Here is a 26,715-nt window from a genome sequence, read left to right as displayed (position 1 = left end):
AAAGACCATCGAAAAAGGATTCGAATAAGCCCAACATGCAACACTTAAAAAAAAAAAAAAAAAAAAAAAAAAAGCGAAATAGGTTGTTCTTTATATGTATTGTTATATGACTACTACCATCACAACTAAATATACTAAGACATTAAAAAAAAAAATTTCAAGTTAACCAAAAACGGCTTTTTGTTGAATTTTATATGAAAACAACAAAACATCATTAAAAAACGAAAATCAAAAACCTATAAACAATCATCAAAAATCACTGCTGTGGTGGTAGATCGTGATGAGTCATATCGTGCTGCTGGACAAATAATTTAAAACGTATTAAATAACTTGTTGTTGTATTAAATCGTAGTTGCTAAATCTTTCTGAATTAGTGAAACTCTTGCATTTTCGATAAGAGAAAAACAACTGAATCGTCAACTTGAAATAAAAATTAGAGAGGGAAAAAGAGTAAAAGAAGGGATTAATTTCGTATATAAATTCAAGACTATATGAAAGATGTGATTATAACTGATTAACTAGTATCAAGAGAATTAACCAATAGATATCTAGGGACATGGGTAAGGTTATATTTTTATTACAGTATGTAAATTTCATATATTTTTTTTTGTTTTGTTTAGAGGATTTTATAGTTTGCCCATACGATAGGAGCCATCGAATGCTAGAGGGGAGACTCCAGAGGCATATATTTAGGTGTCATAGGGAGGCTTGGGAAAGGGAGCGACAGCTCCGCGAAGCTGCACTTCCCAAAGCATCACCACCGATACCATCTCAACCATCAAAATGGTTCAATTCTGAACCCCCAAAAGTAACATCACTCGAAAATTGGGACGACGACGCCAGTGGGACGTACGTTCCATCGTTGAAGGATGACTTGATGCTCGACAAGACATCAATAAATTTTTATAACGCTGTGTTCGGCAAAAATAAACAAAAATAATTTTTTGTTTTTGTCTGTCTCTACTCGTTAATTTGTACCACCCTACCAGAACTTACCATCTCTACAAGCTACCTCTCTAAATACTAACAGCGATACCATTCCCAAGGAGAACATGGACTTTTGTTTAAGAAATGCTCGTGTATGGTTTGTCACAATATTCCTGATATTATCGATACATCGATCCCACTACAGTATAAACAAGAATTTGTCTTAAGAAACAAAAGCCGCTGCAAGTCACCTAATTACACCATTATTGACGATTATAGTGGTTCCAAAAATTTTAGCGAAAATGCTACAGGATATTGTTTGGCAAAACCATTGATTTGGATATATACTGCCCAACATGCAACACTTAAAAAAAAAAAAAACAAGCGAAATAAAATACTTATATTATTTATTGATATATAAATATTACTATTACAATACAAGCACCACTATCACTACTAATTCTACTACTAAAACATTTCAACACTTTTAACGCTACTAACACTACTACTGACACTATGAGATTATATACATTTTATTTTTACATATAGTTTCTTTAATTTGTCGGATTTTTGAATACTTTTTTTCATTTCGTTTTCTGCACCCCGCAATTCACTTTGTTCTTCCACTAACTGTCTTTGGAGAGTTGCAATTTGATTTGCTAATTTTTTAATGTTTTTTTTGCACTTTTTTTGTTTTTGCACTAGTTCCCTTTGTCGCGTATTATGTCTGTCCTGCGCTGCCCTACACTTCCACTTAAAATTATACAATAATGTAGATGCATTGTCTTCGTCTTCGAATTCATCACCCGAATCATCAGGTGCAGCAGGATGAGGTGTATCAGGGGCAGGTGTTGGTTGAGACGTCGGTGGTGATGGTGATTTGCGGACCGGTTGTTGCTGCTCCTCCTGCTGCTGTTGCTGCTGCTCCTGCTCCTGCTCCTGCTGCTCTTGCTGCTCTCTCTGCCTCTGTTCGTCTTCCTCCGTAACTCCGTAAACATTACGAAGGAAAGACAAGCTTTTTCCGTGCGCCTCTAACCCCTCAAACAGTGAGGGCGTCATAGAGACGCACGGCTCCTCCAGCCCTGATATATCTAGCTGGGAAGGTGTCTGGGAGTCTTCCACAGCGGAAGTGGAGGCGTCCTCACTTTTTGTTTTTAGTTTTTCAATTTCTTCCTCAGGTAGATCTGCAAGTCTACGCAGTTTGGGCAAAGGCGGCTGAAAATAAAATAAATACTTATAAACATTTCTACATTTTATGAATATAAAAACATTTTTTTTTTTAAATTAATCAAAAATAAAAAACCTACCTGTATCACTACATCCTGGAGGATGTTAATTTTTGGTTTCTTGAGACTCAAGGAATACTTCATATTTTTTTTTTTTCAACAATTAGCACTTAACACTAACAGACACAGAATTAAGACAAACAATTACGAGTTCCTATGCAAAATATATAGGAAAAATAATGCAGAATATGCAGAAAATAAATGGCGAAGAAGGGTGAAATGTCAAATCAGCAGTTTTACATGTCCATATATGGTCATTTAAAGATTGATTGCAATGAAGTAGGAGGGTGAAATGTCAAATCAGCAGTTTTTTCATGTCCATATATGGTCATTTAATAATTTATTGCAATTCAGCAATTCTTCAAACTATTTCCGTGTGAATTGCAATTCAGCAATTTTTTGATATTTGGTATATAAAAGTAACTTTTGTAAGCATGTGAGTACAGTTCACACATCAGATATGTTCTCATTAAAAAACACAAGTTTCATTTCTCGCAATCTTGATATATCTTCACTGAATGAAGAAAAACGTCGTATCATTCAAACAGTTGAAAGTTTGTTACATCAAAAATTTCGGTCGTCCAGAACTTTCATGGCTGGGGGATGTGCAGCGTTTCTCTTAGGTCGGACGTCTTCTTATACAGACATCGATATTTACGTCGAAGCAGATGAAAATACACAAAAATGGGCTAAGGATAACTGCGCAGACAATCACATGTCTAAATATGACTATCTTTATCAGTCCAAGTGGCCCTGCTGCTATTTGAAGTTTGATGGATTTATATTTAATATTATTTTTGTTGAACCTCGTCTTCAATTTTCGTTGGAAGCCAGAATTCTATGTATCCTTAAATCGTTCGACTTAACCGCGTGCAAAGTGGCAATACACTTTTCAAGTGGAATAAATCCTGTTCTTGTAGAATGGAAATTAACTGACCTGAACTTCGATAATGTCAAGAAAAAGGATCGCATCATTAAGTATAAGAAAAGAATTGAGAAAAATGAAAAGGAACAACGATTCGATCCCAACAGTTTGTCTATGTTGGCCTATACCGTCGTGGTAGATCATGATGACTCATATCGTGCTGCTGGACAAATACTTTGAAAGATATTTATATAACTTAATATTGTTATGCTGAATCATTGTAGTGTTGATTCCGTTAGATAAATATGTAAGAGGATATTAAATAAAACTCACAAACGTAACTAATTGTTTTATTGAACTAATATGTTTATACATTTTCAAACATTTATTGAACTATTGCATTTGCTACAGTGAGTGAAACAAATTAGTACTAAATAAAGAAACACACACACGCACAATTATTTTTGTGTGTCTTGACATGTTTCCGTTTGCCGCCTTCGAAACGATGATATATTTTTTTTAATATTTTCTGAATACGTCTCTGGCAGCGTGCGAGATCCAATGCATCGCAAGCTTTTTCGCTCTCCGTCATCTAACACCTTATTGTAATAATTTCGAAGGAATGCGGACATGTTTACGTTATTGTGGATTAATTCTGGGCGTAATTCAACGATTTCGAAACGAAATTGATATATGGCAACGATTTCATTATTTTGTACATTAATTACTGCATGTTTTTTTTTATATATATATATATAAAATCTGGTGTGGATACAAAAGTTGAATATCCGAATTTAATTGGGTCGTATTTATTTATGTTAATTTTCAATCCCAAAATTTCATACAACGCCCAACCGGAATCCTTTTCTGCAAATTTCTCTAATTTTTTCATGATTTTATCAATGACGTTTTCTTCGTACCATTCTTTTAAATTTGTGTTTTGATCAATGTGTTATTTTTTGTTGAAAATGTTTTAATGTCTGTTTCACTAGAGTGCGGTTGAATAAAATTTGCCGAAAAAATTACATTTACCTTAAGCATTGAGTTTTTCACTTCTTTTTTAATTCTAAACATAAAGCATTTAAAAGATTGTTGAAAAAAAAACTGAAGAGGATCTTTAACATGGTGGTTACTTATAAATCCTGTACGAATTCGTTGTTGAAAGCAGGATTCGACATCTTGCCATGTTACATTAGTCACCGATTTAAATTTGTTGGTTTTAATATAGCCTTCACCAGTTTTTATAGATAATAATTGTTTTTTCTTATTTAAAAGCTTTAGGTGATAAAATTTCAAATACGTCAAGCTTGTTCCTAAGGAATTTGCGTTTTCCAATATATTTTCTCAGGGGATTTTACATTTGAGTGCTTTTCTAATTATTATTATACTGTTATAACTAAAAAAATGTTTAGTTTCTTTGATTGTTTTGATTTTACTTAAGTATTCATGAATTAGCTTAAGAGAGTTTTTACATATAACCCTCACTGATTCTTGTGATTTCATTTTTTGTCGTGAAACTTGCTCACCACAGCAGAAAAAAAAAAAAAAAGAACACTACTATGACCCGTGGAGTATATTGTATTGAATTGTAGCGTTGATGCTCTTAGATTAACATGTTGAAGTAAGTATATTAAATAAAACAATCTAGTAGCTAGTTGTTTTATCGAATCATACATTTGTTGTAGATTAACATGGTGAAGGATATTAAATAAAACAATCAAAAGTAGCTAATTGTTTTATTGAATCATACATTTGTTGGAGTATTTTATTTGCTAAAATAACTGAAACAAATTAATCCTAAATAAAGGAACACACAAAATACGATTACAAAAATAATTGCTCCTATCGAAGTAAATATCCATAGGGGAAGTTCAGCCTCCCAGAGTTTTCGCTCCCTCTCCCAGGCATCCCGATGACAGTTGAAAATATGTTTTCTCAACCTCTTCTCTAACAGCCTGTGGCTAGGATCATAAGGACAAATGATAAATTTTTCTACACAGAAAAAAAAAAAGTTTTTAAAACTTTACATACTACAACAAAAATGTATAAGCTTACCCATTTCTGCTGTTAAGTATTAACTTATGTACTTGCAAGAAACTTATTAATTCGTTCTTGTGTGTGTGTGATCTTTAATTTATACACCATATTAATCCCCACCCTTGCTTTTTTCCTTCCATTTTTGTTAAGGCTTTCTTAAAAAAATCACAGTACATAATTTTTGCATTACAACAGGGAAGAAAAAATCAATTGAAGAAAAACTACAGTCAATATGATCATTGTAATCTGAGAGATGTAAAATTGTACCTTAATGATACCATGTATCCCTACAAAAACATGAATGTTGATTTCACAAATAATCGGTATGCAATTGTCTATGATATGTTTAAAGAATTCCAGACATCGTTCTTATCCAAACAAACCAGCGAACTTCGATAAGGATGAAATGAAAAATACATCCCTGCACAAGATGTCGTCAGAGTGATGTAAATAATTTCATCTGTTATTGTATTATGTTTGGGGGTAAATAAAACTACATATAACCCATTTTTGTGTATTTTATTCATGGTTACCAGAAATTACATGTAAAGTTTTCTTATAATCATCTAACTTAATCGAGGGCCATTTTGTTGAATCCGGTCCCTCTGTCCATCCTAATGGTATTTCAGGATTGGCTTCTCCTTTGACAATGTTCTTTTTGATCCAGTTGAAAATTCTTCGGTGCTCCTGATTTTGAGAAGGTTGAAATGCGAAAGAATCGTAATTTATTATTTCTAAAGACTCATAGAAAGTACTGAGCGCTTTATGGTTTGCCAAATACGCAGCCCGACACATAAATTCATCCACGCACTGGTCGATCCTTCGATAATTTTTCCGGATATTCTCAACAGGATAGAATATATCTCCAAGATTCTGCCAGCGATTATCACTCAATAATTTATAAATAAAACATTTATACGTTAGAGTATTGTCCAAATAGTTGGTGGTCATCAAAAACTCCAAAGCAGCATAATTTAAATTTTCAATTTGGTCTCTTTCGCATACACGTAGAAATGCATCAATGTAACCATCGACACATTGCTTTCTTTGTAGCAGAATACAAATGTCAAGTGTATAAAAGTCACTTTCACTTTCGGCAATCCATTTAAACACTTCGTCCGGTACAATAAAATCTTTTTTATCGATGAGATGAAGGAATAAATTTAATTTCGTTCGATCACTCGCAGCGGCTTTAAGATATGTTTTGTACACGCTTTCGGATGCACAAAATGCTTGTAAATCAACAAATTGTCTCAAGTCAGACATTGTTGTAATCATAAAATAACCAACATCAGTGAAATTTAATTGCTTATATATGACAATTCCCACTTTTTTTAAATTACGTGCGAAATATGATATCCCCAAGGTTTCGTATCCGTTGCGAATCTTATGACAATTCTTTTGTCATCATTGGGGCTGAGAACTACTTTTTCTTGTTTTACTGTGTAAACAGTATGATGTTTGGACTTGATGAGTCTTTGGGATTTTTCGTAACTTCGATTATTAAATAAACAATCTTTGTAATTTTCAAACGTTATTGTTTTAAGTGATGCTTTTGTACTACCTTTGGATTTCTTAACTAATTTTTTATTGAAATCATAACTTGCAGTTCTAGATGCGTACATTTTAGATCTGAGACCCACAAATTCTAGCATAATCTTACCGTTATTTTCATCTTTCTTATTTTTAAGTTCTATATCATAAATATTATATAAATCATAGTCAGAAGTATCAAATCTATGTGAATCATTCATTAATTCACATATAAACAAAAAACTAGTCAACGGGTCATAGTAGTGTTCTTTTTTTTTTTTCTGCTGTGGTGAGCAAGTTTCACGACAAAAAATGAAATCACAAGAATCAGTGAGGGTTATATGTAAAAACTCTCTTAAGCTAATTCATGAATACTTAAGTAAAATCAAAACAATCAAAGAAACTAAACATTTTTTTAGTTATAACAGTATAATAATAATTAGAAAAGCACTCAAATGTAAAATCCCCTGAGAAAATATATTGGAAAACGCAAATTCCTTAGGAACAAGCTTGACGTATTTGAAATTTTATCACCTAAAGCTTTTAAATAAGAAAAAACAATTATTATCTATAAAAACTGGTGAAGGCTATATTAAAACCAACAAATTTAAATCGGTGACTAATGTAACATGGCAAGATGTCGAATCCTGCTTTCAACAACGAATTCGTACAGGATTTATAAGTAACCACCATGTTAAAGATCCTCTTCAGTTTTTTTTTTCAACAATCTTTTAAATGCTTTATGTTTAGAATTAAAAAAGAAGTGAAAAACTCAATGCTTAAGGTAAATGTAATTTTTTCGGCAAATTTTATTCAACCGCACTCTAGTGAAACAGACATTAAAACATTTTCAACAAAAAATAACACATTGATCAAAACACAAATTTAAAAGAATGGTACGAAGAAAACGTCATTGATAAAATCATGAAAAAATTAGAGAAATTTGCAGAAAAGGATTCCGGTTGGGCGTTGTATGAAATTTTGGGATTGAAAATTAACATAAATAAATACGACCCAATTAAATTCGGATATTCAACTTTTGTATCCACACCAGATTTTATATATATATATATAAAAAAAAACATGCAGTAATTAATGTACAAAATAATGAAATCGTTGCCATATATCAATTTCGTTTCGAAATCGTTGAATTACGCCCAGAATTAATCCACAATAACGTAAACATGTCCGCATTCCTTCGAAATTATTACAATAAGGTGTTAGATGACGGAGAGCGAAAAAGCTTGCGATGCATTGGATCTCGCACGCTGCCAGAGACGTATTCAGAAAATATTAAAAAAAATATATCATCGTTTCGAAGGCGGCAAACGGAAACATGTCAAGACACACAAAAATAATTGTGCGTGTGTGTGTTTCTTTATTTAGTACTAATTTGTTTCACTCACTGTAGCAAATGCAATAGTTCAATAAATGTTTGAAAATGTATAAACATATTAGTTCAATAAAACAATTAGTTACGTTTGTGAGTTTTATTTAATATCCTCTTACATATTTATCTAACGGAATCAACACTACAATGATTCAGCATAACAATATTAAGTTATATAAATATCTTTCAAAGTATTTGTCCAGCAGCACGATATGAGTCATCATGATCTACCACGACGGTATAGGCCAACATAGACAAACTGTTGGGATCGAATCGTTGTTCCTTTTCATTTTTCTCAATTCTTTTCTTATACTTAATGATGCGATCCTTTTTCTTGACATTATCGAAGTTCAGGTCAGTTAATTTCCATTCTACAAGAACAGGATTTATTCCACTTGAAAAGTGTATTGCCACTTTGCACGCGGTTAAGTCGAACGATTTAAGGATACATAGAATTCTGGCTTCCAACGAAAATTGAAGACGAGGTTCAACAAAAATAATATTAAATATAAATCCATCAAACTTCAAATAGCAGCAGGGCCACTTGGACTGATAAAGATAGTCATATTTAGACATGTGATTGTCTGCGCAGTTATCCTTAGCCCATTTTTGTGTATTTTCATCTGCTTCGACGTAAATATCGATGTCTGTATAAGAAGACGTCCGACCTAAGAGAAACGCTGCACATCCCCCAGCCATGAAAGTTCTGGACGACCGAAATTTTTGATGTAACAAACTTTCAACTGTTTGAATGATACGACGTTTTTCTTCATTCAGTGAAGATATATCAAGATTGCGAGAAATGAAACTTGTGTTTTTTAATGAGAACATATCTGATGTGTGAACTGTACTCACATGCTTACAAAAGTTACTTTTATATACCAAATATCAAAAAATTGCTGAATTGCAATTCACACGGAAATAGTTTGAAGAATTGCTGAATTGCAATAAATTATTAAATGACCATATATGGACATGAAAAAACTGCTGATTTGACATTTCACCCTCCTACTTCATTGCAATCAATCTTTAAATGACCATATATGGACATGTAAAACTGCTGATTTGACATTTCACCCTTCTTCGCCATTTATTTTCTGCATATTCTGCATTATTTTTCCTATATATTTTGCATAGGAACTCGTAATTGTTTGTCTTAATTCTGTGTCTGTTAGTGTTAAGTGCTAATTGTTGAAAAAAAAAAAATATGAAGTATTCCTTGAGTCTCAAGAAACCAAAAATTAACATCCTCCAGGATGTAGTGATACAGGTAGGTTTTTTATTTTTGATTAATTTAAAAAAAAAAATGTTTTTATATTCATAAAATGTAGAAATGTTTATAAGTATTTATTTTATTTTCAGCCGCCTTTGCCCAAACTGCGTAGACTTGCAGATCTACCTGAGGAAGAAATTGAAAAACTAAAAACAAAAAGTGAGGACGCCTCCACTTCCGCTGTGGAAGACTCCCAGACACCTTCCCAGCTAGATATATCAGGGCTGGAGGAGCCGTGCGTCTCTATGACGCCCTCACTGTTTGAGGGGTTAGAGGCGCACGGAAAAAGCTTGTCTTTCCTTCGTAATGTTTACGGAGTTACGGAGGAAGACGAACAGAGGCAGAGAGAGCAGCAAGAGCAGCAGGAGCAGGAGCAGGAGCAGCAGCAACAGCAGCAGGAGGAGCAGCAACAACCGGTCCGCAAATCACCATCACCACCGACGTCTCAACCAACACCTGCCCCTGATACACCTCATCCTGCTGCACCTGATGATTCGGGTGATGAATTCGAAGACGAAGACAATGCATCTACATTATTGTATAATTTTAAGTGGAAGTGTAGGGCAGCGCAGGACAGACATAATACGCGACAAAGGGAACTAGTGCAAAAACAAAAAAAGTGCAAAAAAAACATTAAAAAATTAGCAAATCAAATTGCAACTCTCCAAAGACAGTTAGTGGAAGAACAAAGTGAATTGCGGGGTGCAGAAAACGAAATGAAAAAAAGTATTCAAAAATCCGACAAATTAAAGAAACTATATGTAAAAATAAAATGTATATAATCTCATAGTGTCAGTAGTAGTGTTAGTAGCGTTAAAAGTGTTGAAATGTTTTAGTAGTAGAATTAGTAGTGATAGTGGTGCTTGTATTGTAATAGTAATATTTATATATCAATAAATAATATAAGTATTTTATTTCGCTTGTTTTTTTTTTTTTTAAGTGTTGCATGTTGGGCAGTATATATCCAAATCAATGGTTTTGCCAAACAATATCCTGTAGCATTTTCGCTAAAATTTTTGGAACCACTATAATCGTCAATAATGGTGTAATTAGGTGACTTGCAGCGGCTTTTGTTTCTTAAGACAAATTCTTGTTTATACTGTAGTGGGATCGATGTATCGATAATATCAGGAATATTGTGACAAACCATACACGAGCATTTCTTAAACAAAAGTCCATGTTCTCCTTGGGAATGGTATCGCTGTTAGTATTTAGAGAGGTAGCTTGTAGAGATGGTAAGTTCTGGTAGGGTGGTACAAATTAACGAGTAGAGACAGACAAAAACAAAAAATTATTTTTGTTTATTTTTGCCGAACACAGCGTTATAAAAATTTATTGATGTCTTGTCGAGCATCAAGTCATCCTTCAACGATGGAACGTACGTCCCACTGGCGTCGTCGTCCCAATTTTCGAGTGATGTTACTTTTGGGGGTTCAGAATTGAACCATTTTGATGGTTGAGATGGTATCGGTGGTGATGCTTTGGGAAGTGCAGCTTCGCGGAGCTGTCGCTCCCTTTCCCAAGCCTCCCTATGACACCTAAATATATGCCTCTGGAGTCTCCCCTCTAGCATTCGATGGCTCCTATCGTATGGGCAAACTATAAAATCCTCTAAACAAAACAAAAAAAAATATATGAAATTTACATACTGTAATAAAAATATAACCTTACCCATGTCCCTAGATATCTATTGGTTAATTCTCTTGATACTAGTTAATCAGTTATAATCACATCTTTCATATAGTCTTGAATTTATATACGAAATTAATCCCTTCTTTTACTCTTTTTCCCTCTCTAATTTTTATTTCAAGTTGACGATTCAGTTGTTTTTCTCTTATCGAAAATGCAAGAGTTTCACTAATTCAGAAAGATTTAGCAACTACGATTTAATACAACAACAAGTTATTTAATACGTTTTAAATTATTTGTCCAGCAGCACGATATGACTCATCACGATCTACCACCACAGCAGTGATTTTTGATGATTGTTTATAGGTTTTTGATTTTCGTTTTTTAATGATGTTTTGTTGTTTTCATATAAAATTCAACAAAAAGCCGTTTTTGGTTAACTTGAAATTTTTTTTTTTAATGTCTTAGTATATTTAGTTGTGATGGTAGTAGTCATATAACAATACATATAAAGAACAACCTATTTCGCTTTTTTTTTTTTTTTTTTTTTTTTTTTAAGTGTTGCATGTTGGGCTTATTCGAATCCTTTTTCGATGGTCTTTTTTTCGACCTGAAAAAATTTTTACGTAGCGACCTCGAAAAAACTAGAAATGGCTCCTGTATCTAGGTCGATGTGGACAGAATCGATTTTTTTGAGCAGACTTATGCGTTCGTTCCAGAAGAAGGTTTTGATGTATACAACCGATATTCTATCTCTTACCATTTGGACACTAGAAACTTTTGCCCTTTTCTCCCTTATTTTCAACTTTTTTGAAAATTTTTTTTGCTCAACATATGGCTTAATTTTTTTAGCTTTTCCCCGTTCCCCTGAGCCGACATGCTACCTCTTACCGCTTACGAACTATGACGTTTTTCCGTTATTACTACTAAACGGTAGCAAAAAATATTTATTTTGCTAAGTGGACCTATAGACTGTTCACTCAGAAATATTTTGGTACAAAAATATATTTTTTAAGTTTTACCGTTTGGGCGCCACAAACTTTTGCCCTTTTCACAGTCATGTCAAAAGTTAGCGAAAAACCGTCGACGGCTATCGATATTATTTGTTTTTGTCAATCTTTTTTGCTCTATACACGAACCTCCTATCTCTTACCATTTTCGAGTAACAAAAATTTTTTCTATTTAAACGGTAGATACACCTATGAGTCATAATCATTTTTACACACGATTAGATAGTACTTCATGAATATGCATTTGATTTTGTGGAAAAACAAACTTTTCAAAATTTGGATTTTTTTTTTGAGATTTTTTTTGTTTTAATTTTTCTTTGGATTCTTTGAATTTTTTAAATTTTTTTTTTCACCAAAACTTCTAATTTACTTTCCTACTGCTCAAGGAAAACTTTTTTTCGAATTTTGACAACCTTTTTTGACAAAAATTGTTGCGCCCCAAACTCAAATTTTCACATATTTAATTACATGGACCTATTGATTATTCATCCAAAAATATTTTGACACAAAAAACAAATTTTTAACTAATTCCGTTTGGTCACCACAAACTTTTGCCCTTTTCTCCGAAATGCTAAACTCAAACTAAAAACCGTCGACACAGGTGCATGTGTTTCGTATTTTAGGAACTTTTTTGTTCTTTGCACGAACCTCGTATCTCTTACCGTCTTCGAGTAAAACATTTTTTTTTTTATATTTAAACAATTATTGCACCTCCAACCCACATTTATTTTTACACAAATGTGTCATTAGTTTATAGGGATGCATTTTTATTTTTTTAACAAACTTTCTGCCCTTTGGCACCCTCAAGCGATAATTCTTTTTTTTTAATATTTCCGAATACGTCCCTGTCTATTGAAGATAAGAGCGTCCAGTTCCGTAAGAATTTGCTGAAACAGCATCGCGTTATTTCATTCTGTGTTGTAATAATGACGGGCGGCGTGTTTCGGTTTATGAATTTTACCGTGAAAAGATTTGGGAAAAAGGTGGTTTTGTTGAACTAAATGGTGGCTTCTGTGAAGTGTGCGTGTATTTGAATGTTTTCGAGGGAGAACGGATGATTTTATTGCCTGTTTTCAATGTCGTAAGTAACAATTTTTTTAATTTTTAACAACACACTCGCCTTCTGACATTTGAGATTTTATTCTAATAATCACGGACAAATAAGCTTAAATCGGCAGAAAGTTGCTGATGAACATTTATTTATTAAGAAAATAACAGGAGTTTTGTCGGAGCAAACACGGCTTTTATTCGTTGCTGTTATTCCCAATTAAATAATTTTAGATGAGACTGGGGAAAATAATACACCAAACGAAATAAACAATATTTATTATAATTTCAATTACAGCTTAAGATTATACAAACTAGTTCGTATTTTATACATTTTAAGAAACTAATAAGTTTTAAATTTAAATCTAATTTACGACGCAGTGGTTTAACCGCAATGTGCACAGTTATTTAACTGATTTTCTTTGCTGAATAATTTTCAATTCTGAATCCAATTTTTCGATTGTTTCTCTAAATTTTCGCTTCTTCTCCATCATTTTTTCGATTAAGGGCTTTATTTGCAATTCGAAACGTTCCACATTCATTTGAAATCTTTTAACATCGTATAACCAAGTATTAATTCGGCTTTCTTTATCATTTATTAAGAAAATAACCGGAACTTTGTCGAAACAAACACGTCTGTTATTCATGACAGTTTGCAATCAAATATTTTTTACATGAGACTGGGGAAAATAATACACCGAACGAATTAAATAATATTTATTATAATTTCTATTACAGCTTAAGATTATTCAATTTAGTTCTTATTTCATACATTTTAATTGCTTCTTTTAAATAACTAATTCGTTTTAAATGTAATTCTAATCTACGACGAAGCAGTCTAACTGCACTTGATTTGTTTTCCACATGAACCAATGCCTTCTTCATTCTTCGATAAATTCGATATTGATGGTTCGACCGATCGGACCTCTATTTACCAAGTACAATTTCAAGCCGTTCACGATCTTCTGGTTCAGATCGCTGATCACTGAGTCGGTGAATTTTTCGGTAAATCTCTGTGGAAGTATCGTTCTAGACTCTTCAAGTTGCACAAATATCTTGTCACCGTACTTTGTAGACAGTTTACTAAAATTTTTTGTTAAAAATTTTTTATTTTCTTCTAAAGTTTTCGCACTCACAAAAGCTTGCAAGTGAGACTCTTTATTCAAGGTAGAAATGAAAGATGACATTTCTAAGTGTTAAATAATTGAATTCAAAAAACTAATTAATTCTTACACACGAATCCATCGACTTTTATACAAGTATAAAACGGAAGTGGGGATGCGAGATTGCGTCCGAGATCCCTCCCCGACCTAAACGAAAAGAGGGGATAGATCTCGAGATGAACGAGGGCAATAAACGACCAAGGTCGAGCAACGACTAGGTCAATGATCGCCCGATGAAAAGTAATGGGGGAGCTGGACCAGCTGGCAAGGTCAGCCACGTGCACCGACAAGCTCGACAACAAATGAAAGGTCAATGACCGCTCGATGAAAAGTAATGGGGGAGCTGGACCAGTTTGACCTCATTTGACCTGGTCTAGAACCCCCACTATATAACTACTTAGATACAAGAAAACTGTTAAAATTCTTCAGAAACGTCACTTTTGAAGTGTTTTCTTGTACTTTTAAGCCACTCAGATACCCTACGGGCTCGGAAAGTGCAACGAAACCATCAAATTTTAGCTAGAAACTGTATTTTTGTCGATTTTTATTGAATTTGAACTATATTTCAACGTTTTTTGATGGTTCTGAGCCACCAAACACACTTAAAGCATGCAGAATCGACTCAGAATAGGAAAAGGAGACGTATAGGTCAATTTTATGCATTCTGGCGTTCGTAGATACAAGAAAACTGTTAAAATTCTTCAGAAACGTCACTTTTGAAGTGTTTTCTTGTACTTTTAAGCCACTCAGATACCCTACGGGCTCGGAAAGTGCAACGAAACCATCAAATTTTAGCTAGAAACTGTATTTTTGTCGATTTTTATTGAATTTGAACTATATTTCAACGTTTTTTGATGGTTCTGAGCCACCAAACACACTTAAGGCATGCAGAATCGACTCAGAATAGGAAAAGGAGACGTTTAGGTCAATTTTATGCATTCTGGCGTTCGTAGATACAAGAAAACTGTTAAAATTCTTCAGAAACGTCACTTTTGAAGTGTTTTCTTGTACTTTTAAGCCACTCAGATACCCTACGGGCTCGGAAAGTGCAACGAAACCATCAAATTTTAGCTAGAAACTGTATTTTTGTCGATTTTTATTGAATTTGAACTATATTTCAACGTTTTTTGATGGTTCTGAGCCACCAAACACACTTAAAGCATGCAGAATCGACTCAGAATAGGAAAAGGAGACGTTTAGGTCAATTTTATGCATTCTGGCGTTCGTAGATACAAGAAAACTGTTAAAATTCTTCAGAAACGTCACTTTTGAAGTGTTTTCTTGTACTTTTAAGCCACTCAGATACCCTACGGGCTCGGAAAGTGCAACGAAACCATCAAATTTTAGCTAGAAACTGTATTTTTGTCGATTTTTATTGAATTTGAACTATATTTCAACGTTTTTTGATGGTTCTGAGCCACCAAACACACTTAAAGCATGCAGAATCGACTCAGAATAGGAAAAGGAGACGTTTAGGTCAATTTTATGCATTCTGGCGTTCGTAGATACAAGAAAACTGTTAAAATTCTTCAGAAACGTCACTTTTGAAGTGTTTTCTTGTACTTTTAAGCCACTCAGATACCCTACGGGCTCGGAAAGTGCAACGAAACCATCAAATTTTAGCTAGAAACTGTATTTTTGTCGATTTTTATTGAATTTGAACTATATTTCAACGTTTTTTGATGGTTCTGAGCCACCAAACACACTTAAGGCATGCAGAATCGACTCAGAATAGGAAAAGGAGACGTTTAGGTCAATTTTATGCATTCTGGCGTTCGTAGATACAAGAAAACTGTTAAAATTCTTCAGAAACGTCACTTTTGAAGTGTTTTCTTGTACTTTTAAGCCACTCAGATACCCTACGGGCTCGGAAAGTGCAACGAAACCATCAAATTTTAGCTAGAAACTGTATTTTTGTCGATTTTTATTGAATTTGAACTATATTTCAACGTTTTTTGATGGTTCTGAGCCACCAAACACACTTAAAGCATGCAGAATCGACTCAGAATAGGAAAAGGAGACGTTTAGGTCAATTTTATGCATTCTGGCGTTCGTAGATACAAGAAAACTGTTAAAATTCTTCAGAAACGTCACTTTTGAAGTGTTTTCTTGTACTTTTAAGCCACTCAGATACTCTACGGGCTCGGAAAGTGCAACGAAACCATCAAATTTTAGCTAGAAACTGTATTTTTGTCGATTTTTATTGAATTTGAACTATATTTCAACGTTTTTTGATGGTTCTGAGCCACCAAACACACTTAAAGCATGCAGAATCGACTCAGAATAGGAAAAGGAGACGTTTAGGTCAATTTTATGCATTCTGGCGTTCGTAGATACAAGAAAACTGTTAAAATTCTTCAGAAACGTCACTTTTGAAGTGTTTTCTTGTACTTTTAAGCCACTCAGATACCCTACGGGCTCGGAAAGTGCAACGAAACCATCAAATTTTAGCTAGAAACTGTATTTTTGTCGATTTTTATTGAATTTGAACTATATTTCAACGTTTTTTGATGGTTCTGAGCCACCAAACACACTTAAAGCATGCAGAATCGACTCAGAATAGGAAAAGGAGACGTTTAGGTCAATTTTATGCATTCTGGCGTTCGTAGATACAAGAAAACTGTTAAAATTCTTCAGAAACGTCACTTTTGATGTGTTTTCTTGTACTTTTAAGCCACTCAGATACCCTACGGGCTCGGAAAGTGCAACGAAACCATCAAATTTTAGCTAGAAACTGTATTTTTGTCGATTTTTATTGAATTTGAACTATATTTCAACGTTTTTTGATGGTTCTGAGCCACCAAACACACTTAAGGCATGCAGAATCGACTCAGAATAGGAAAAGGAGACGTTTAGGTCAATTTTATGCATTCTGGCGTTCGTAGATACAAGAAAACTGTTAAAATTCTTCAGAAACGTCACTTTTGAAGTGTTTTCTTGTACTTTTAAGCCACTCAGATACCCTACGGGCTCGGAAAGTGCAACGAAACCATCAAATTTTAGCTAGAAACTGTATTTGTGTCGATTTTTATTGAATTTGAACTATATTTCAACGTTTTTTGATGGTTCTGAGCCACCAAACACACTTAAAGCATGCAGAATCGACTCAGAATAGGAAAAGGAGACGTTTAGGTCAATTTTATGCATTCTGGCGTTCGTAGATACAAGAAAACTGTTAAAATTCTTCAGAAACGTCACTTTTGAAGTGTTTTCTTGTACTTTTAAGCCACTCAGATACTCTACGGGCTCGGAAAGTGCAACGAAACCATCAAATTTTAGCTAGAAACTGTATTTTTGTCGATTTTTATTGAATTTGAACTATATTTCAACGTTTTTTGATGGTTCTGAGCCACCAAACACACTTAAAGCATGCAGAATCGACTCAGAATAGGAAAAGGAGACGTTTAGGTCAATTTTATGCATTCTGGCGTTCCTAGATACAAGAAAACTGTTAAAATTCTTCAGAAACGTCACTTTTGAAGTGTTTTCTTGTACTTTTAAGCCACTCAGATACCCTACGGGCTCGGAAAGTGCAACGAAACCATCAAATTTTAGCTAGAAACTGTATTTTTGTCGATTTTTATTGAATTTGAACTATATTTCAACGTTTTTTGATGGTTCTGAGCCACCAAACACACTTAAAGCATGCAGAATCGACTCAGAATAGGAAAAGGAGACGTTTAGGTCAATTTTATGCATTCTGGCGTTCGTAGATACAAGAAAACTGTTAAAATTCTTCAGAAACGTCACTTTTGAAGTGTTTTCTTGTACTTTTAAGCCACTCAGATACCCTACGGGCTCGGAAAGTGCAACGAAACCATCAAATTTTAGCTAGAAACTGTATTTTTGTCGATTTTTATTGAATTTGAACTATATTTCAACGTTTTTTGATGGTTCTGAGCCACCAAACACACTTAAGGCATGCAGAATCGACTCAGAATAGGAAAAGGAGACGTTTAGGTCAATTTTATGCATTCTGGCGTTCGTAGATACAAGAAAACTGTTAAAATTCTTCAGAAACGTCACTTTTGAAGTGTTTTCTTGTACTTTTAAGCCACTCAGATACCCTACGGGCTCGGAAAGTGCAACGAAACCATCAAATTTTAGCTAGAAACTGTATTTTTGTCGATTTTTATTGAATTTGAACTATATTTCAACGTTTTTTGATGGTTCTGAGCCACCAAACACACTTAAAGCATGCAGAATCGACTCAGAATAGGAAAAGGAGACGTTTAGGTCAATTTTATGCATTCTGGCGTTCGTAGATACAAGAAAACTGTTAAAATTCTTCAGAAACGTCACTTTTGAAGTGTTTTCTTGTACTTTTAAGCCACTCAGATACCCTACGGGCTCGGAAAGTGCAACGAAACCATCAAATTTTAGCTAGAAACTGTATTTTTGTCGATTTTTATTGAATTTGAACTATATTTCAACGTTTTTTGATGGTTCTGAGCCACCAAACACACTTAAAGCATGCAGAATCGACTCAGAATAGGAAAAGGAGACGTTTAGGTCAATTTTATGCATTCTGGCGTTCGTAGATACAAGAAAACTGTTAAAATTCTTCAGAAACGTCACTTTTGAAGTGTTTTCTTGTACTTTTAAGCCACTCAGATACCCTACGGGCTCGGAAAGTGCAACAAAACCATCAAATTTTAGCTAGAAACTGTATTTTTGTCGATTTTTATTGAATTTGAACTATATTTCAACGTTTTTTGATGGTTCTGAGCCACCAAACACACTTAAAGCATGCAGAATCGACTCAGAATAGGAAAAGGAGACGTTTAGGTCAATTTTATGCATTCTGGCGTTCGTAGATACAAGAAAACTGTTAAAATTCTTCAGAAACGTCACTTTTGAAGTGTTTTCTTGTACTTTTAAGCCACTCAGATACCCTACGGGCTCGGAAAGTGCAACGAAACCATCAAATTTTAGCTAGAAACTGTATTTTTGTCGATTTTTATTGAATTTGAACTATATTTCAACGTTTTTTGATGGTTCTGAGCCACCAAACACACTTAAGGCATGCAGAATCGACTCAGAATAGGAAAAGGAGACGTTTAGGTCAATTTTATGCATTCTGGCGTTCGTAGATACAAGAAAACTGTTAAAATTCTTCAGAAACGTCACTTTTGAAGTGTTTTCTTGTACTTTTAAGCCACTCAGATACCCTACGGGCTCGGAAAGTGCAACGAAACCATCAAATTTTAGCTAGAAACTGTATTTTTGTCGATTTTTATTGAATTTGAACTATATTTCAACGTTTTTTGATGGTTCTGAGCCACCAAACACACTTAAAGCATGCAGAATCGACTCAGAATAGGAAAAGGAGACGTTTAGGTCAATTTTATGCATTCTGGCGTTCGTAGATACAAGAAAACTGTTAAAATTCTTCAGAAACGTCACTTTTGAAGTGTTTTCTTGTACTTTTAAGCCACTCAGATACCCTACGGGCTCGGAAAGTGCAACGAAACCATCAAATTTTAGCTAGAAACTGTATTTTTGTCGATTTTTATTGAATTTGAACTATATTTCAACGTTTTTTGATGGTTCTGAGCCACCAAACACACTTAAAGCATGCAGAATCGACTCAGAATAGGAAAAGGAGACGTTTAGGTCAATTTTATGCATTCTGGCGTTCGTAGATACAAGAAAACTGTTAAAATTCTTCAGAAACGTCACTTTTGAAGTGTTTTCTTGTACTTTTAAGCCACTCAGATACCCTACGGGCTCGGAAAGTGCAACGAAACCATCAAATTTTAGCTAGAAACTGTATTTTTGTCGATTTTTATTGAATTTGAACTATATTTCAACGTTTTTTGATGGTTCTGAGCCACCAAACACACTTAAGGCATGCAGAATCGACTCAGAATAGGAAAAGGAGACGTTTAGGTCAATTTTATGCATTCTGGCGTTCGTAGATACAAGAAAACTGTTAAAATTCTTCAGAAACGTCACTTTTGAAGTGTTTTCTTGTACTTTTAAGCCACTCAGATAGCCTACGGGCTCGGAAAGTGCAACGAAACCATCAAATTTTAGCTAGAAACTGTATTTTTGTCGATTTTTATTGAATTTGAACTATATTTCAACGTTTTTTGATGGTTCTGAGCCACCAAACACACTTAAAGCATGCAGAATCGACTCAGAATAGGAAAAGGAGACGTTTAGGTCAATTTTATGCATTCTGGCGTTCGTAGATACAAGAAAACTGTTAAAATTCTTCAGAAACGTCACTTTTGAAGTGTTTTCTTGTACTTTTAAGCCACTCAGATACCCTACGGGCTCGGAAAGTGCAACGAAACCATCAAATTTTAGCTAGAAACTGTATTTTTGTCGATTTTTATTGAATTTGAACTATATTTCAACGTTTTTTGATGGTTCTGAGCCACCAAACACACTTAAAGCATGCAGAATCGACTCAGAATAGGAAAAGGAGACGTTTAGGTCAATTTTATGCATTCTGGCGTTCGTAGATACAAGAAAACTGTTAAAATTCTTCAGAAACGTCACTTTTGAAGTGTTTTCTTGTACTTTTAAGCCATTCAGATACCCTACGGGCTCGGAAAGTGCAACGAAACCATCAAATTTTAGCTAGAAACTGTATTTTTGTCGATTTTTATTGAATTTGAACTATATTTCAACGTTTTTTGATGGTTCTGAGCCACCAAACACACTTAAGGCATGCAGAATCGACTCAGAATAGGAAAAGGAGACGTTTAGGTCAATTTTATGCATTCTGGCGTTCGTAGATACAAGAAAACTGTTAAAATTCTTCAGAAACGTCACTTTTGAAGTGTTTTCTTGTACTTTTAAGCCACTCAGATACCCTACGGGCTCGGAAAGTGCAACGAAACCATCAAATTTTAGCTAGAAACTGTATTTTTGTCGATTTTTATTGAATTTGAACTATATTTCAACGTTTTTTGATGGTTCTGAGCCACCAAACACACTTAAAGCATGCAGAATCGACTCAGAATAGGAAAAGGAGACGTTTAGGTCAATTTTATGCATTCTGGCGTTCGTAGATACAAGAAAACTGTTAAAATTCTTCAGAAACGTCACTTTTGAAGTGTTTTCTTGTACTTTTAAGCCACTCAGATACCCTACGGGCTCGGAAAGTGCAACGAAACCATCAAATTTTAGCTAGAAACTGTATTTTTGTCGATTTTTATTGAATTTGAACTATATTTCAACGTTTTTTGATGGTTCTGAGCCACCAAACACACTTAAGGCATGCAGAATCGACTCAGAATAGGAAAAGGAGACGTTTAGGTCAATTTTATGCATTCTGGCGTTCGTAGATACAAGAAAACTGTTAAAATTCTTCAGAAACGTCACTTTTGAAGTGTTTTCTTGTACTTTTAAGCCACTCAGATACCCTACGGGCTCGGAAAGTGCAACGAAACCATCAAATTTTAGCTAGAAACTGTATTTTTGTCGATTTTTATTGAATTTGAACTATATTTCAACGTTTTTTGATGGTTCTGAGCCACCAAACACACTTAAAGCATGCAGAATCGACTCAGAATAGGAAAAGGAGACGTTTAGGTCAATTTTGTGCATTCTGGCGTTCGTAGATACAAGAAAACTGTTAAAATTCTTCAGAAACGTCACTTTTGAAGTGTTTTCTTGTACTTTTGAGCCACTCAGATACCCAACGGGCTCGGAAAGTGCAACGAAACCATAAAATTTTAGCTAGAAACTGTATTTTTGTCGATTTTTATTGAATTTGAACTATATTTCAACGTTTTTTGATGGTTCTGAGCCACCAAACACACTTAAAGCATGCAGAATCGACTCAGAATAGGAAAAGGAGACGTTTAGGTCAATTTTATGCATTCTGGCGTTCGTAGATACAAGAAAACTGTTAAAATTCTTCAGAAACGTCACTTTTGAAGTGTTTTCTTGTACTTTTAAGCCACTCAGATACCCTACGGGCTCGGAAAGTGCAACGAAACCATCAAATTTTAGCTAGAAACTGTATTTTTGTCGATTTTTATTGAATTTGAACTATATTTCAACGTTTTTTGATGGTTCTGAGCCACCAAACACACTTAAAGCATGCAGAATCGACTCAGAATAGGAAAAGGAGACGTTTAGGTCAATTTTATGCATTCTGGCGTTCGTAGATACAAGAAAACTGTTAAAATTCTTCAGAAACGTCACTTTTGAAGTGTTTTCTTGTACTTTTAAGCCACTCAGATAGCCAACGGGCTCGGAAAGTGCAACGAAACCATCAAATTTTAGCTAGAAACTGTATTTTTGTCGATTTTTATTGAATTTGAACTATATTTCAACGTTTTTTGATGGTTCTGAGCCACCAAACACACTTAAAGCATGCAGAATCGACTCAGAATAGGAAAAGGAGATGTTTAGGTCAATTTTATGCATTCTGGCGTTCGTAGATACAAGAAAACTGTTAAAATTCTTCAGAAACGTCACTTTTGAAGTGTTTTCTTGTACTTTTAAGCCACTCAGATACCCTACGGGCTCGGAAAGTGCAACGAAACCATCAAATTTTAGCTAGAAACTGTATTTTTGTCGATTTTTATTGAATTTGAACTATATTTCAACGTTTTTTGATGGTTCTGAGCCACCAAACACACCTAAAGCATGCAGAATCGACTCAGAATAGGAAAAGGAGACGTTTAGGTCAATTTTATGCATTCTGGCGTTCGTATATACAAGAAAACTGTTAAAATTCTTCAGAAACGTCACTTTTGAAGTGTTTTCTTGTACTTTTAAGCCACTCAGATACCCAACGGGCTCGGAAAGTGCAACGAAACCATCAAATTTTAGCTAGAAACTGTATTTTTGTCGATTTATATTGAATTTGAACTATATTTCAACGTTTTTTGATGGTTCTGAGCCACCAAACACACTTAAAGCATGCAGAATCGACTCAGAATAGGAAAAGGAGACGTTTAGATCAATTTTATGCATTCTGGCGTTCGTAGATACAAGAAAACTGTTAAAATTCTTCAGAAACGTCACTTTTGAAGGGTTTTCTTGTACTTTTAAGCCACTCAGATACCCTACGGGCTCGGAAAGTGCAACGAAACCATCAAATTTTAGCTAGAAACTGTATTTTTGTCGATTTTTATTGAATTTGAACTATATTTCAACGTTTTTTGATGGTTCTGAGCCACCAAACACACTTAAAGCATGCAGAATCGACTCAGAATAGGAAAAGGAGACGTTTAGGTCAATTTTATGCATTCTGGCGTTCGTAGATACAAGAAAACTGTTAAAATTCTTCAGAAACGTCACTTTTGAAGTGTTTTCTTGTACTTTTAAGCCACTCAGATACACAACGGGCTCGGAAAGTGCAACGAAACCATCAAATTTTAGCTAGAAACTGTATTTTTGTCGATTTTTATTGAATTTGAACTATATTTCAACGTTTTTTGATGGTTCTGAGCCACCAAACACACTTAAAGCATGCAGAATCGACTCAGAATAGGAAAAGGAGACGTTTAGGTCAATTTTATGCATTCTGGCGTTCGTAGATACAAGAAAACTGTTAAAATTCTTCAGAAACGTCACTTTTGAAGTGTTTTCTTGTACTTTTAAGCCACTCAGACACCCAACGGGCTCGGAAAGTGCAACGAAACCATCAAATTTTAGCTAGAAACTGTATTTTTGTCGATTTTTATTGAATTTGAACTATATTTCAACGTTTTTTGATGGTTCTGAGCCACCAAACACACTTAAAGCATGCAGAATCGACTCAGAATAGGAAAAGGAGACGTTTAGGTCAATTTTATGCATTCTGGCGTTCGTAGATACAAGAAAACTGTTAAAATTCTTCAGAAACGTCACTTTTGAAGTGTTTTCTTGTACTTTTAAGCCACTCAGATACCCTACGGGCTCGGAAAGTGCAACGAAACCATCAAATTTTAGCTAGAAACTGTATTTTTGTCGATTTTTATTGAATTTGAACTATATTTCAACGTTTTTTGATGGTTCTGAGCCACCAAACACACTTAAAGCATGCAGAAACGACTCAGAATAGGAAAAGGAGACGTTTAGGTCAATTTTATGCATTCTGGCGTTCGTAGATACAAGAAAACTGTTAAAATTCTTCAGAAACGTCACTTTTGAAGTGTTTTCTTGTACTTTTTAGCCAATCAGATACCCAACGGGCTCGGAAAGTGCAACGAAACCATCAAATTTTAGCTAGAAACTGTATTTTTGTCGATTTTTTTTGAATTTAAACTATATTTCAACGTTTTTTGATGGTTCTGAGCCACCAAACACACTTAAAGCATGCAGAATCGACTCAGAATAGGAAAAGAAGACGTTTAGGTCAATTTTATGCATTCTGGCGTTCGTAGATACAAGAAAACTGTTAAAATTCTTCAGAAACGTCACTTTTGAAGTGTTTTCTTGTACTTTTAAGCCACTCAGATAACCTACGGGCTCGGAAAGTGCAACGAAACCATCAAATTTTAGCTAGAAACTGTATTTTTGTCGATTTTTATAGAATTTGAACTATATTTCAACGTTTTTTGATGGTTCTGAGCCACCAAACACACTTAAAGCATGCAGAATCGACTCAGAATAAGAAAAGGAGACGTTTAGGTCAATTTTATGCATTCTGGCGTTCGTAGATACAAGAAAACTGTTAAAATTCTTCAGAAACATCACTTTTGAAGTGTTTTCTTGTACTTTTAAGCCACTCAGATACCCTACGGGCTCGGAAAGTGCAACGAAACCATCAAATTTTAGCTAGAAACTGTATTTTTGTCGATTTTTATTGAATTTGAACTATATTTCAACGTTTTTTGATGGTTCTGAGCCACCAAACACACTTAAAGCATGCAGAATCGACTCAGAATAGGAAAAGGAGACGTTTAGGTCAATTTTATGCATTCTGGCGTTCGTAGATACAAGAAAACTGTTAAAATTCTTCAGAAACGTCACTTTTGAAGTGTTTTCTTGTACTTTTAAGCCACTCAGATACCCTACGGGCTCGGAAAGTGCAACGAAAGCATCAAATTTTAGCTAGAAACTGTATTTTTGTCGATTTTTATTGAATTTGAACTATATTTCAACGTTTTTTGATGGTTCTGAGCCACCAAACACACTTAAAGCATGCAGAATCGACTCAGAATAGGAAAAGGAGACGTTTAGGTCAATTTTATGCATTCTGGCGTTCGTAGATACAAGAAAACTGTTAAAATTCTTCAGAAACGTCACTTTTGAAGTGTTTTCTTGTACTTTTTAGCCAATCAGATACCCAACGGGCTCGGAAATTGCAACGAAACCATCAAATTTTAGCTAGAAACTGTATTTTTGTCGATTTTTTTTGAATTTAAACTATATTTCAACGTTTTTTGATGGTTCTGAGCCACCAAACACACTTAAAGCATGCAGAATCGACTCAGAATAGGAAAAGAAGACGTTTAGGTCAATTTTATGCATTCTGGCGTTCGTAGATACAAGAAAACTGTTAAAATTCTTCAGAAACGTCACTTTTGAAGTGTTTTCTTGTACTTTTAAGCCACTCAGATAACCTACGGGCTCGGAAAGTGCAACGAAACCATCAAATTTTAGCTAGAAACTGTATTTTTGTCGATTTTTATAGAATTTGAACTATATTTCAACGTTTTTTGATGGTTCTGAGCCACCAAACACACTTAAAGCATGCAGAATCGACTCAGAATAAGAAAAGGAGACGTTTAGGTCAATTTTATGCATTCTGGCGTTCGTAGATACAAGAAAACTGTTAAAATTCTTCAGAAACATCACTTTTGAAGTGTTTTCTTGTACTTTTAAGCCACTCAGATACCCTACGGGCTCGGAAAGTGCAACGAAACCATCAAATTTTAGCTAGAAACTGTATTTTTGTCGATTTTTATTGAATTTGAACTATATTTCAACGTTTTTTGATGGTTCTGAGCCACCAAACACACTTAAAGCATGCAGAATCGACTCAGAATAGGAAAAGGAGACGTTTAGGTCAATTTTATGCATTCTGGCGTTCGTAGATACAAGAAAACTGTTAAAATTCTTCAGAAACGTCACTTTTGAAGTGTTTTCTTGTACTTTTAAGCCACTCAGATACCCTACGGGCTCGGAAAGTGCAACGAAAGCATCAAATTTTAGCTAGAAACTGTATTTTTGTCGATTTTTATTGAATTTGAACTATATTTCAACGTTTTTTGATGGTTCTGAGCCACCAAACACACTTAAAGCATGCAGAATCGACTCAGAATAGGAAAAGGAGACGTTTAGGTCAATTTTATGCATTCTGGCGTTCGTAGATACAAGAAAACTGTTAAAATTCTTCAGAAACGTCACTTTTGAAGTGTTTTCTTGTACTTTTAAGCCACTCAGATACCCTACGGGCTCGGAAAGTGCAACGAAACCATCAAATTTTAGCTAGAAACTGTATTTTTGTCGATTTTTATTGAATTTGAACTATATTTCAACGTTTTTTGATGGTTCAGAGCCAACAAACACACTTAAAGCATGCAGAATCGACTCAGAATAGGAAAAGGAGATGTTTAGGTCAATTTTATGCATTCTGGCGTTCGTAGATACAAGAAA

The 26,715-nt window shown here is 34.4% G+C and overlaps 2 protein-coding genes across 2 annotated transcripts; one reads left to right on the top strand and one right to left on the bottom strand.

Moving 5' to 3' along the window:
• Nucleotides 1-1,106: 1,106 nt before the first annotated feature.
• On the bottom strand, nucleotides 1,107-2,297 carry LOC135142429 (ras guanine nucleotide exchange factor P-like). The gene is made up of 3 exons (XM_064074144.1): nucleotides 2,235-2,297; nucleotides 1,694-2,142; nucleotides 1,107-1,167 (listed from the first exon to the last, which is right to left on the bottom strand). The coding sequence occupies exons 1-3, from the start codon at nucleotides 2,295-2,297 to the stop codon at nucleotides 1,107-1,109; spliced, it is 573 nt and encodes a 190-aa protein (XP_063930214.1).
• A 6,948-nt stretch (nucleotides 2,298-9,245) lies between these two features.
• Nucleotides 9,246-10,436, top strand: LOC135142428 (ras guanine nucleotide exchange factor P-like). Its single transcript, XM_064074143.1, has 3 exons — nucleotides 9,246-9,308; nucleotides 9,401-9,849; nucleotides 10,376-10,436. The coding sequence occupies exons 1-3, from the start codon at nucleotides 9,246-9,248 to the stop codon at nucleotides 10,434-10,436; spliced, it is 573 nt and encodes a 190-aa protein (XP_063930213.1).
• Nucleotides 10,437-26,715: the final 16,279 nt, after the last annotated feature.

This window comes from Zophobas morio, unplaced genomic scaffold (assembly GCF_036711695.1).
Source record: "Zophobas morio isolate AGI-343-1 ecotype UQ-CSIRO unplaced genomic scaffold, CSIRO_AGI_Zmor_V1 ptg000046l, whole genome shotgun sequence".
In the NCBI taxonomy this organism is placed as follows: domain Eukaryota; kingdom Metazoa; phylum Arthropoda; class Insecta; order Coleoptera; family Tenebrionidae; genus Zophobas; species Zophobas morio.
The sequence above is the reverse complement of the archived record's forward strand: the minus strand, read 5'-3'. Positions and strand labels throughout refer to the sequence as shown.